The sequence below is a fragment of the Syngnathoides biaculeatus genome, chromosome 7 (genome assembly GCF_019802595.1).
Source record: "Syngnathoides biaculeatus isolate LvHL_M chromosome 7, ASM1980259v1, whole genome shotgun sequence".
Classification (NCBI taxonomy): domain Eukaryota; kingdom Metazoa; phylum Chordata; class Actinopteri; order Syngnathiformes; family Syngnathidae; genus Syngnathoides; species Syngnathoides biaculeatus.
In genome coordinates, this window is record NC_084646.1 from 3,397,829 (window position 1) to 3,411,206 (window position 13,378).

General features: G+C 43.5%; 2 protein-coding genes across 2 annotated transcripts in view; one reads left to right on the forward strand and one right to left on the reverse strand.

Annotated features, from left to right (window-relative positions):
- Positions 1-160: 160 nt before the first annotated feature.
- Positions 161-10,113, forward strand: LOC133503873 (lipoprotein lipase). Its single transcript, XM_061825848.1, has 10 exons — positions 161-418; positions 874-1,070; positions 2,811-2,990; positions 3,071-3,182; positions 3,271-3,504; positions 5,393-5,635; positions 8,049-8,169; positions 8,244-8,462; positions 8,577-8,684; positions 8,793-10,113. Exons 1-10 carry the CDS (start codon positions 316-318, stop codon positions 8,812-8,814), a joined length of 1,539 nt encoding a protein of 512 aa, XP_061681832.1. The 5' UTR covers positions 161-315; the 3' UTR covers positions 8,815-10,113.
- A 1,976-nt stretch (positions 10,114-12,089) lies between these two features.
- si:ch1073-396h14.1 (disintegrin and metalloproteinase domain-containing protein 10) overlaps positions 12,090-13,378 on the reverse strand; it is a 34,773-nt gene continuing 33,484 nt past the window's right edge. Inside the window, exon 16 of the mRNA XM_061825119.1 lies at positions 12,090-12,375. Coding sequence (XP_061681103.1) covers positions 12,271-12,375 — 105 coding nt within the window. The 3' untranslated portion in view covers positions 12,090-12,270. The remainder of the gene's footprint in view (positions 12,376-13,378) is intronic.

Here is a 13,378-nt window from a genome sequence, read left to right on the forward strand (position 1 = left end):
GATGTGTAATGATTGACTTGCAAAAAAAAAAAAAAACAAAACCAAAAAAAACGACAACAGCACGTTTCCATTCTCCGCCCTGAGCGCGACAGCCAATGGGGCGCCTCAGGTTCCATTTAAGACCCGGACTCGGCTCAAGGTGGCTCACATGCCTGCGCGCTGCGCGCAACACGACGCCCGAAACGGAATTATTCCATCTGAAAACGACCAAAAAAAAAAAAAAAAAAAACAAAACATTAACCAGGACATATCAACTTTCGTGCTTTTTCTTGCCGAGACGGTTCCAGACACTTTCCGAACAAAGCCGTCCAAGCAATGAAAACCTGGCGAGTTTCTTTCTTTCTTTCCTTAGTGGTGTTGAACGCGGCAGTGCGCTCTGTGACGTCTGCGGAGCAAGAATCGACCGATACAATTTTTGGTGAGTTGCTAAAGGATACCCCCAACACCCAACCCCCCCCCGCCCCCCCCCGACTACATTGGCGCGTGAAAAGGTAGAGTGACCGAGTTTCAACTGCGACTCATGCATGTGACGCGGTTGGCGTAAATTCAAAAGTGAACGCTGAGACGAGTAATGATGCGTTTAGGCTACTACTATTTGTGTAGGAATTTGTACCATTTGTAGGTCCCGTTTCCCCCGATCCCGCTCTGTGCACACACACACACACACACACACACACACACACACAAAACCCAGTCGAGTCAGCTGACTCCTCAGAAACTTATAGAATGTGCTGCCCGTTTCTATGGAGTCTGACAGCGTGACGTCCGGTTTTCAGAGGCCACAAGGGAGGGCGAGAGTCTCTCCATCCACAAGGCCAGTTGATCCACTTCCCATGTAAACACCTTCAATGCCCAAACCTCTTCCACTTTCAGGAAACTTCCTGGACCCCATCAAAGACTTGTTTCAGCAGAAGCATGACGCCAATCAAACGCTGGTCAGATTCTCCCTGCGCAGAGCCTCCCGCCCGGAAGAAGACCTGTGCTACATCCTCCCCGGCCGGGCCGACTCTCTGGCGGCCTGCGCCTTCGACGCCGCCGCCAAAACCTTCCTCGTCGTCCACGGCTGGGCGGTGAGACGTGACGCGTGCTTATCCATGCATTTTCTTTGCCGCCTATCCTCACGAGTGCTGGAGCCTATCGCAGTTGTCAACAGGCTACACCCTGAACTGGTAGCCATCCAATCGCAGGGCAAATAGAGACAAACAGCCGCACTCACAATCACACCTATGGGCAATTTAGAGTGTCCAATGAACGTTGCATGTTTTTGGGATGTGAGAGGAAACCAGAGTGCCTGGAGAAAACCCACGCAGGCACGAGGAGAACACGCAAACTCCACAAAGGCGGGGCCGGGATCGAACCCGGGTCCTCAGAACTGTGAGGCCAAGGCTTTTCCAGCTAAGCAACCTGCCTGCTTGTTTATTGATTATAAATCTGCTTAGGCCAGCGACTTCTTGCGCTGCGTTCACTGATTCGACAGTCATCTCAGAAAGTGAGCTCAAGTTTGTCCCAACCAACAAAATACCGAATATACTCAGTATCAGTATCAATTATTGCACTACACGGTAGATTTTTGTATTTTTTTTTTTTTTAATCAGCGGTGGCAAAAATACTGACAGTCTGTAGTTACCTTGAAGTACAGATAATGACATGATAATTACACGATAATTACATGATAATTGTCAATACTGCACTGGCATGGAAAAGAGGAGTTCATCACATTCAGAGAGAACGTGTTTGGTGTGAAAACACCCAAAATATCCACAACAGCTTGGGAGTGAAGAAGTCAGTGAGATAAGATGATGTTTCTCTTTGTCCCGTCAGATTTTCATCTGGGTTCTGGATTCTTGTGATTCAGAGTTTGCTTGATTGCTAACTGCATTTGATTTTATACGGCGCCCCTGTTGGCGATTTACATTATTTTGCAAAATAAATCAAATGGCATTGTTGTTACAATCGTTTAAAACGTCCAATTTCACTGCAAAAAAATAACATCCATCCATCCATTTTCTTAGCCGCTTATCCTCACAAGGGTGGCGGGGAGTGCCTGAGCCAATCAGGGGGCACATATGACATCCGAACCGTGATGCGGATGAGCTAACCAGCTGTCCACCATGCCACTGTTAAATAATGTCATGTCATATCAATGTCCAAGCCGCTTATCCTCACAAGGGTTGCAGGGAAGCTGGAGCCAATCCCAGCTAGCTTCGGGCGAAAGGCAGACTACACCCTGAACTGGTCGCCAATCACTCGCAGGGCAGATATCGACACCATCACTGAGCGGGAATCGATCCCACGCTGCCCGCACCAAAGGCAGGCGTGTGTACAACTACACCATCAGTGACATGAAAAATAATGTAATTAGTGTGATTTTTATTGAAAAAAAAATGGAAAAAATAAACCTATTCTGCATGTACTGTATAATGTACAATCAGTACAACTTTTGTAATTCCAGGGAAGTGTTGACTAGCAGTTCAGAAGAAGTCGTAAACTGCAGTTAAATATGTCATGGGGGGATGCTAAATTATGATCTTTAGTAATGTAATAATAATCGTCACTGCGTGGACTTTAACACCGAGCAATTAGTTTTAGAGTATTTGACGGGTAAACGCAACAAATAAAAATACAGATTAGACTATAAATGAACAAAAATAGGGAAGCATACCATGTTGAAGCTCAGAAGCAAGTTATCGATTTCATAGATCCTGTGCGAAATAACCGAGTGGGGCGACTTATTTGATCTTCTCATTTCTATCGATCATGGATTTATATTTGAATGGAACGCACCAATCTCGTGTTTGCGCCGTCCACAGCTGAGCGGCATGTTCGAAAGCTGGGTGGCCAAGCTGGTGTCGGCGCTGTATGAGCGAGAGCGGCTGGCCAACGTCATCGTGGTGGACTGGCTCCGCGCGGCGCAGAACCACTACGTGGTCGCAGCCCAGAGCACCGAGGCGGTCGGGCGGGAGGTGGCGCGCTTCATCGACTGGATCCAGGTCGGCATCGGGCGTCCATTTGGAATGAATTAAAGATTGTGGCGAGAAAAAAACAAAACAAAATGATGGATGTTTGACAGGAAACCACCAACATTCCTCTTGACAACCTGCATCTGATTGGCTACAGCCTCGGAGCTCACGTGGCGGGCATCGCGGGAAGCCACGCGACCAACAAAGTTGGGAGGATAACAGGTACAACTCCCAAAAAGAACATCGCGTCCCCCACGCACATTTGAAGTCGCTCGCATTAACGCGGGCGCCCCCCTCTCTCCGTCTGCAGGTTTGGACCCGGCCGGGCCCGACTTCGAGGGCGAGCACGCCCGCAGGCGCCTCTCCCCGGACGACGCCGCCTTCGTGGACGCACTCCACACCTTCACCCGGGGCTCTCTGGGTCTCAGCATCGGCATCCAGCAGCCTGTGGGCCACGTGGACATTTACCCCAACGGGGGCAGCTTCCAACCCGGATGCAACCTGAGAGGCGCTCTGGAAAAGATCGCCAACTTTGGGATATATGGTAAAAAAAAAAAAAACACACGTTTATGGAACTCAAGGTATATTTGCAATAATAATAATGCTTTGAGGCGGCACGGTGGATCATCTGGTAAAGCATTGGCTTCACACTTCTGAGGTCCGGGTTCAATCCCGGCCCTGCTTGTGTGGAGTTTGAATGTTCTCCCCGTGCCTACGTGGCTTTCCTCCGGGTACTCCGGTTTCCTCCCACATCCCAAAAACATGCAACATTGATTGGACACCCTAAATTGCCCCTAGGTGTGATTGTGTGTGCGCCTCTTTGTGTCCTGCGATTGGCTGGCAACCAGTTCTGGGTGTGCCCCGCCTCCTGCCCGTTGACAGCTGGGATAGGCTCCGGCACTCCCCGCGACCCTCGTGAGGATAAGCGGCAAAGATAATGGATGGATGGATGTTCCAGTTTGAACGAGCGTTCGCATTTTTGGGGTTATCATTTAGAACAGGGGTCTCAAACTGGCAGGCCGTGGGCCATTTGCGGCCCGCCAGATGATATTTTGTGGCCCTCACCTTAATATGAAAATATAATGGTAGCGCGGCCCTCGAATTTTATATGGACGACGCTTTTACAGTGTTGTGTGCGGAGCTAACGAGCCGACAAATCACGGAGGGGCAGATGGCTATCAGGCGTGTGACATAGACCGGGCGTGATGCAAGCAAAGAAACAATTTTTTTCCCACATTTGTGCATACAAACAGAGAAAGAAAGAAAGAAGAAAAGAAAAAAAAGGGAGGGTAAGAAAAATTGACATTTTCATTAACAATGGGATAATAATACTTTTATAAATGAAGGAATAGGAGGGTTTCTCTCATCTCCAATTATTTCCTCAACTAAGTCCATACCTGTAAGTAAGCAAAAAAATATTTTTTAAATTACCTTAAAAGGACAACAAGAATAATCATAGTCGTGAAAAAAAGAAGAAAAATGAGAAACCATTTTCAATTCAATTCAATTCAATTTTCAAACAGCAGGGTGACCAAGGACAGGTTTTATTTTATTTTATTATTTTTTGGGGAGTTTTGCACACAAGTTGTAAACACCAGCGTCCTTCTTCATCTCATTTTGTGTTTTACAAAAAATTGTTTGAGAAGATACGCTTGTTTTTCATTTCTAATTTAAATTCCATATAAGTCTACGGAGGCCGAGGCTCAGACTCCGCCTCCTGCGGCCCGGAGGTAAATTGAGCTTTAGAATAATACGACTAAAATAAAAGGAAAGCGTCCAAGTGTTTATAATTGATAAAGAGGCTGTGTTCGGTTAAAAAAATAAAAATAAAAAAGAGCAAAAAAACTATTCCAGTTGGCTACTGAGTAACTGGTGAGTAGGAATGTGCAACAAAATCACTTTCAGAAATAATACAAGTAATTTTCCTGAAATGACACCTATTCAGGCAACGTGAAACAGCAGTGATAGGGAGCGATAACATCCTGTAGAAAACCGCAAAGTTTAATAAATAGATAGATTGCACAAGAACCAATCAGTAGATAGGTCGGTATCTTCTTACTACCCACCTCTAGTACAAATCAAGCTACATGCGAACCATAGAAACAGAACAAATGTAAGTAATAATTTGAAATGTTGCCACATTATCGTGTATGTAAACATCACGTGTGCTATTAGTCGACACAAAACCAGCCGTGCAGCTTGGCCCCGCATTGCTTGTTGCTAATCGGTCTTAGTGGTGAACGGTGTGAGTGGGGCTCGCACAATGACCCCATTCACGGCAGGCCGGACCGGACCGGAGGTGCTCAAACATGCCTGAAACGAGTCTTTGTAGAATTTGCCGCCGTGGCTTCCGATCTACTTTCCACAAAAGCAAACACTTTATTTTTGTGGTCGTTTCGGGCTGAGTTTTCACCGTGCCGTCTGTTCCGCAGCCATCTCCGACGCCGTCAAGTGCGAGCACGAGCGCTCGATCCACCTCTTCATCGACTCGCTGCTGAACGAGCGGGAGGCGGCCAGGGCCTACCGCTGCGCCAGCAGCGACCTTTTCGACCGCGGCGTGTGCCTCGGCTGCCGCAAGCGCCGCTGCAACACGGTGGGCTACGGCATCAACAGGGTCCGCAAAGCGCGCAACCTTCTGATGTACACCAAGACCAGAGCCACCATGCCCTTCAGAGGTTGGTGATTTGCAAAGGCATGCTAGATTGCGGGGGATGAGTCCCAAACAGTGGGATTCTAATAGGGTGTGCACACTTATGCAACTCCATGATCTCAGCTGTTTAGTTGTTTCCTCCCTCGAAAAGAGCCTTTTTTTTTTTTTTTTTTTTGCAGTTTTCGTACAACAATTGAAAGCGTTGTAAAAATGCATAATGGATTTTGAATCGGTTCATTCATTCTTTGATCATATTTGTTGATTGATTCGTTGGACGTAGCGCCACAAAAAGAGTGTCAGGTTTAACAACTGAGATTTTTACTGGAGACACCCCTTTGTGTTGAAAGGAGCTGTTGTTGACATCCCCTTGCTTTTAGTTATGTTAACTTAGCAAGGCGCAGCTGTTGTGTGAGTGCGGTAATTTTCCGATTCTGTCAGTTCTGCCCAAAAAAAGGAAACCCAAATCAATCCCAAGCGCTACCGTTTGGCCTCTAATGCGCCAATTAGCAGAGAATGCAGTGTGAAAATGGTTCGGCCCTCTTCGGCAACATGCCCAATTTGCCCCGCGGTGGCGTTCCCAGCGACTATTCTTCTGCCCGTTTTGCTTCTCTTTTGAGTCAAATTAGTTCCAACAAACTCAACAAGTTGTGACCTCATTAAAGTGTTGAAACATTGGACCGAAAAGCAAGAGCGTGGGCAAAATGGAGTGGTTTACCGTGGATGCCGTGCGCTACGAGTGAGCAGACTTACAAGCATTTAAAAAATGGGACGTTTTTTGGGCCAATTATTTGCTTTGACTCGCGAGCGGAATTTTGAGATACGAGTGCTCAACTCAATTTGCAACAAGCGGCACTTTGTTGAATAGTGAAATCTTCAGGAATTATGTGTTTTTTTTGCCACACTTAATCAAAGTTTACCTTCCGACTAAAGATAAAACAAAACGACCTACACGTTGGGTATTTAAAACAACCGAATAACTTCGCCTTAATACCAACACATAATTGGAAATGCAATTGGCGGGCTAATGCATAGCGTGCGTGGCGGTTTTATGAGGCGTTAAGCAGCAGATATTTGAACACAAATGATGCAGCAAGACATGTAGACATAATATATTCACAGGTATACAGTGGAGCGCCACATAATTACAAATCAGGATCTTTAGGTTTCCTCCCACATCCCAAAAACATGCAACATTAATTGTAAACTCTAAATTGCCCCAAGGTGTGATTGTGAGTGCGGCTGTTTGACTCTATGTGCCCTGCGATTGGCTGGCATCCAGTTCAGGGTGTACCCCGCCTCCTTCCCATTGAGAGCTGGGATAGGCTCCCCCGTGAGGATAAGCGGCAAAGAAAATGGATGGATAATTGGAAATGCAATAGGCGGGCTAACGCACAGCATCTCTGTGGCAGTTTTATGAGGCACTAAGCAACAGATATTTGAACACAAATGATGCAGCAAGACATGTAGACATGGGGAGCGCCGCATGATTACAGTTTGAGATCTTTAGATTTCCCCTATTTGAACATTTTTTGTCTTTTTTTATTAGTTTACTGGGTTTAAACCGGGCAGCATGGTGGGTCAGCTGGTAAAGCATTGGCCTCACAGTTCTTAGGTGCCGGGTTCAATCCCGGACCCGCCTGCGTGGGCTTTCTCCGGGCATTCCGATTTCCTCCCACATCCCAAAAACATGCAACATTGATTGGACAGTCTAAATTCCCCCTAGGTGCGATTGTGAGTTTGGCTGTTTGTCTCCATGTGCCCTGCGATTGGCTGGCATCCAGTTCAGGATGTACCCCGCCTCTTTCCCATTGAGAGCTGGGATAGCCTCTGGCACTCCCCGCGACCCTTGTGAGGATAAGCGGCGAAGAAAACCCACTCACTAGTCACCAACATTTCCTCATTATTTCCTTTAATTGGAAATGCAATAGGCGGGCTAAAGCATAGCATCTATGTGGCGTTTTTATGAGGCGTTAAGCAACAGAAATTTGAACACAAATGATGCAGCAAGACATGTAGACAATATATTCACAGGTATACAGTGTAGGGCCGCATGATTACAGTTCTGGATCTTTGGATTCCCCCTATTCCCTCATGTTTTGTTTTTTTTAAATATCCCCTTTTTGAACATTTTTTGTCTTTTTTTTTTAGTTTACTGGTCTTAAAGCATTCCCTAAAATGCACTGAAACTGTATTTTTGCTATTATATATAATATAATATAATATATATATATATATATATATATATATACAATGAACCAGTCACGAGTACAGTAATTATAGCTCGGTATTGTACACATTAGAAATTGTCTTTCTTTGGAAAGTGGATCAGATTAATGGCATTTCCATTCATTTCAATGAGGAAAGACGATTTGAGAGCAATTTGAGTTGGCACGTCTCGCGCTAGCGCCTCTAATGCCACTGCGGCTCTCCTCGTCCAGTTTACCACTACCAGCTGAAGATCCACTTCTCCAGTAAGGTGAACCGCTCGGAGATGGAGCCCTCGCTGACCGTCTCGCTGTTCGGAACCAAAGGGGAGGCGGACAACCTGCAGCTTAAACTGTGAGTGGGTAATGCTGAAAGTGTTTGACGCACTCGGGTAAACCCAACCTTACCCAACGGTGTGTTTCCGGCAGGAAGGAGAAAATAGTGGCGAACAGGACGCATTCCTTCCTGCTGGTGACCGAGAAGAACATCGGCGACCTCTTGATGTTGAAGTTCAAGTGGGAGGAGTCGAAGGGCTGGTCAGCCTCCGGCGTGATGAAGATGGTTTCTTCCTGGTGGTCCGGCGACTCCGACGCCGCCGACATGGAGGTGCGCAAAATCCGGATCCGGGCTGGAGAGACGCAGCAAAAGTAAGCCTCCAATCTCCAAACGTCCGAGTTGTTTTTTTTTTTTTTTTTTAACAACTTGCTAAAAATAAAGGAGGATGAAGCATGTTTACTAAAACTAATAAATATATTTTCCAGGGTGGTGTTTTGCCTAAAAGATCCGTCTTCTCCCAACCTCAAGCAAATACTTACCTTTGTCAAATGTAAGGACGCGTGGAGAACAAATCCAAAGCGCGGTTCCAAAAGGTAAAAATTCTTCTTCCGCCTGTTTTTTTTTCCCCTTTCCCTGCAAACAAATCGCTTCGTCAAAGATGTGTGGATTAAAAACAAGCAATTTTTTTTTTTTTATTGCAGAATAAACCTGAAGGCCCACTGACCCGGCGGAGAAAACCGCCGCCACCCTTTTCTCCATTTCAGCACTTTGTAAATAATTTATTTGAGGTGTCATAATACACACAAAAAAAAGGTAAAAGTCCCACACTGACTTGTATATAACCACAGGAGCATCTCGTTTTTCTTTTTTTAATTTAAAATATTAAAAATGTTAACACTTTTTGTTGGGTTTATGACTAACTGGTTCATTATTAGCACAAAAGGGAAGCGTCGCTAATCTTGCTCTACATGAATATGATATCTTTTGTGCTACTAATATCCTATTGTGTTGATATTTATAAAGATCGCTATCAAACTCAATGGCTGCTTTTACATGGACGTAACACCCCCCCCCCCACCCCATGGAAATTGATTGATTGACCCAAAAATCAATAAAGAATCTATATTGTAAAAGGTGCAGGTAGTCGGCCATTCTCAAATATTTTTATGATTGTTTTCACGTCCATGTAAACTTAACCAATGTCCTCGTCAATCGTTTGTGTTTATGTACAGTACAGTATTCTATATGAACTCGAACAACGCATTCACCACTGTGGGCCCCCCCACGCCCGCATGTGACTGTGGGACCCGGATCAGTGTGCCTTAAGCTCAACAAAGAGCTTCCTTGCTACGCCTGCGTTTTATGGGTGCTTTATTGTTGCTACGACGACCAAGAAACACGCCGACGGCCTTTCTACTGTCTTGACTCGGTTATGCCGCTTGAGTTGCAAAACATTACTACTCGACTGTTACCTCAACAAGCGCGTGACATTTTTTTGTTTTCAAATACTTGTGTTGTGGGTTTTTTTTTTTTTTAAAACTGGGTACATTAGTGATTAGCAATAATAATAGAAACATTAGATATTGTATTACAGCCATGTATTGCAATCTGTCTGAATTGATGGGTTTAGGGTTAGGGTTTCGGTTAGGTTATTTTTTTTTTTATGTTTTTTTTTTTTTAACACGTTTTTTTAATTCCACCATTTTACTATTATTTTTACGTATGAAAAAAAAAAGAATCAAATTTTGCATGTGTCATTCCTGAGGTCAGCCTTGTAATCATTGTGACTATTTTTCCACCTCAAAAACAGATACACATAATTTTTTTTTTTGCATTTATTGTAGGAATGGATATTATAAAACTGTGTACAGAAAGGATTCGAAGTACTGTAATTAAGAAATTATGGAGTTTTGCAGTAAAAAGCACAGGCTTTGGTACAATTGTGAAATGTAGTCCATTCTCCTTGTACATACTTGTAAATATGCGAACGGCGTATAGTGTATATTTAATAAACATCACATGGGAGGACACCTTGTCTTCTTTTTTTTTTTTTTTTAATTTCAGAGTTTTTGCTTTTGATAAAGAAGTGGAAATAATCACGAATTTACTTTTCAACAATCTGTGATTGTCCTTGCAACGGCGTCGCCGCCGCGAGTTATGTCGGGCTGACCCGAGTTCACAACGCATAGAGCTAAACAGAAGGGACACTATTTGAATTCTTTTGGAATATCTTTGAGTCCAAAGTAAATTATGACAAATGATCACATTGTAAAAATTATGTAATTATTAATTAATTGATCGATTAATAATTAATTAATTAAGTTTTTTTTTCCTTGCACCGATATCTTGTGGGGAAAATATATGTCAAAAGAGGTTCTCAGTTTGAACTCGATCAAGCGAAAAACGAGCTTTAAAGAGATCAGTGCTAGGAAATTCATATTCTGTTATTCTTTATTCAAACCATTTTGAGAACATTATTTTGCACAGTACTGAAATATCCCAATAGCCATCCATTTTCTTAGCCGCTTATCCTCAGGAGGGTCGTCCCAGCTGGGGGAACGGGCAGGAGGCGGGGTACACTCTGAACTGGTTGCCAGCCAATCACAGAGCACATAAAGTCAAACATCCAGACTCCCAATCACGCCTAGGGACAATTTCGAGTGTCCTATTAATGTTGCATGTTTTTGGGATGTGGGAGGAAACCCACGGAGACACAAGGAGTATATATGCAAACGCCACAGAGGCGGGAGCGGGGATTGAACCGGGGTACTCAGAACTGTGAGGCCAGCTGATCCACCGTGCCGCCAAATATCTCGAGAGTGTACCGTAATTCGGAGTGCTGTATACTTATCAGCTACAGGAATTACGGTATTATAAATATAGTATTACATTGGATATGCTTGTATTTGGAAAGTTTATTAAATTAGGACATAATACGTTTCAAAAAACATTTATTAATTATTTTTGGGGGGTTTTAAAATGTAAAAATTCAGTGCAAAGTAAAAACCAATGTTCTTCAAATCCCGTGCCCCCAAAATGCAGGAAAAGTGAAATGTTGAAAGAGTTTCACGCAATTTAGTACAGCATAGTTCTCCGTTTTTGCACGTTTTCAGCATTTTGTGAAAAAAACACACATTATACATTTCTAAACAAATCTTTGAATTCCTTTAATTTAATTTTTCATTTTATTTTTACCTTTTATTTAAGTGAAAAAGTACATTTCCAAGGACAGTTTATTTTGGGTATTAAAAAAAAAAAAAAAAAAAAAAATCAACATTTTGCTGTAGTATGTCACAATAAAGTGGACCATTGAGTAGGCAGTAATATTTGGGCCAAAGGTCGTGACAGCTTTTCAGCGCTGCACCAGTATAAGCAACGTGATGGACACCTGGACGCCCGTCAGAGCGAACATTAGCACGCGACCAGAGTTGGCAACGCCAGCGGATTTTTCCACACGACGGGTTCTGCGTAACCGGAGCAGGCGATTCAGCGGGTGAAAACATGTCAGATATTTCCATAACATGGACATACACGAGACGCAAACCGAGTATAAACGTGCTCTCTGTCCCCTGCGATTGGCCGGCAACCAGTTCTGGGTGTACCCCGCCTCCTGTCCGCTGACACCTGGGATTGGCTCCGGCACTCCCCACGACCCTTGTGAGGATAAGGGCCTCAGAAAATGGACGGGTGGATGCTCTCTGTCAAGATTATGTTTGACAAGCAATAAAATTAAATTCTGCTGTGACATTTCAGCCATCCATTTTCTTTTGCATTTGTCATCCTCATGGTGAATTGCCCTTATGAGTTATTACGTAATATTTAAGATCCACTCACTAGTTACCTTATTATTTCCTTTATTTCACGTGGGTTGAGAGTGTTAAATATTTTTTGTCTTTAATAACTTGAAGTTGTCTCATTTTTTGAGCGCAGCCATTACTAGCATAAATAAGTTTGCAGCAATTTTTGTAATATGACTAAGCTAGCGTTAGCCTCTGATTGGTCAGCAGTTCAAGTTTACGCTGCAAATAAGATGCAAATACATGGTGTAAATTTGTAATAAGCCATTTTAATATATTTCATCTGTATTTCAACGAAAGCAGTATCTCCAAGAAAGTGACTGGAAAAGGGACACGAAATCCCCGATAAATTAAATATGTTTAAAAACATCTTCAAGGCGTGTCACTCCACGTTTCTGGTGTCCAGAGTTTGTCCACAGAGACAGACGGTGCAGCCCATTACTGCAGACAGTGTCAGGATAGCCAACAAAATGGCCCACCAGTGAGCCTGTGGAAAATAAAAAAATTAAAAATACATTCATTCGTGCATTTTTTTTTCCATGGAACCAGACAACACATTTCCATCACTATCCTTAATCACCCTTACCTGCTGTACATCCTTCCCATCTTTCTCTCTCTCCCTTGAAAATTTTTTGCCAAGGCTGTATTTAACAAAAAAAACCCCAAAAAACCAAAATGGAAGTGTGCCTAATTTTGTTTGTGAATTAGTTTGTTGGTCGGCAATCTCTCAACCACACGAAGTACACCGAAATCGTCACACACATACTGTATGGTGAAAGAAGTCGCGGGTTTTACATCGCCGGCCGGCTCATTGGTGTGCTTTTAAACCCGGATGAGCATTCCAGATTCGCCACGCTGTCGAGCAGATCCAAACCCTAACGCTACCACACACTCACCTCTTGGAAGAGAAATGAATTTTGGAACATTGAGCTGAAACGTTGAGCACCGAAACGCAAACTAAAAGTGAACATCTGCTGCTGTTTCTCTTCATATGCTGAAACAAAATGTTGGAAATTTGGGGTGAAAAAAAAAAAAGATCGAGTTGTGGATGAGGAATTTCCCTGAGGAATCTCAGGGGTCCCTAACGCGGTGCCCGCGGGCGAATGGCAGCCCGCAAGGACCATATAATGCGCCCACGAGGTATGTTCTAAAAATACCACAGGGAACAAATTGTTACTATTATTTGTGCTTAAATTCTGAATCTGACTTGCTTATGTGAATCAAAATTTTAAAATACCTGGAATGTCATTTACTACAATAAATTAAAACACAAATATTTTATTTATGTGTAATGAACTGAGTCTGAAATTTTGCCGAAAACCGGTCACGTAGCCCGATCTGTGCTCACGAAGTAGCCCTCAGCCTCGATAAGGTTGCCGAGCCCTGCCCTAGATTTATTTTTCTTGAAATCAAGTCTTTAAATTTAGAATACTTTCCATTGTATTTATTTATTTACGTAATTAATTATTATTTATTTAATTTATCTATTT

Excerpts from the sequence above, each read along its gene's own strand:
- LOC133503873 (XM_061825848.1), top strand. The coding sequence starts at position 316 with ATGAAAACCTGGCGAGTTTCTTTCTTTCTTTCCTTAGTGGTGTTGAAC. Across the intron at positions 419-873 it reads ATCGACCGATACAATTTTTG|GAAACTTCCTGGACCCCATC; the intron begins GTGAGTTGCTAA and ends TTCCACTTTCAG. Across the intron at positions 2,991-3,070 it reads GCTTCATCGACTGGATCCAG|GAAACCACCAACATTCCTCT; the intron begins GTCGGCATCGGG and ends GATGTTTGACAG.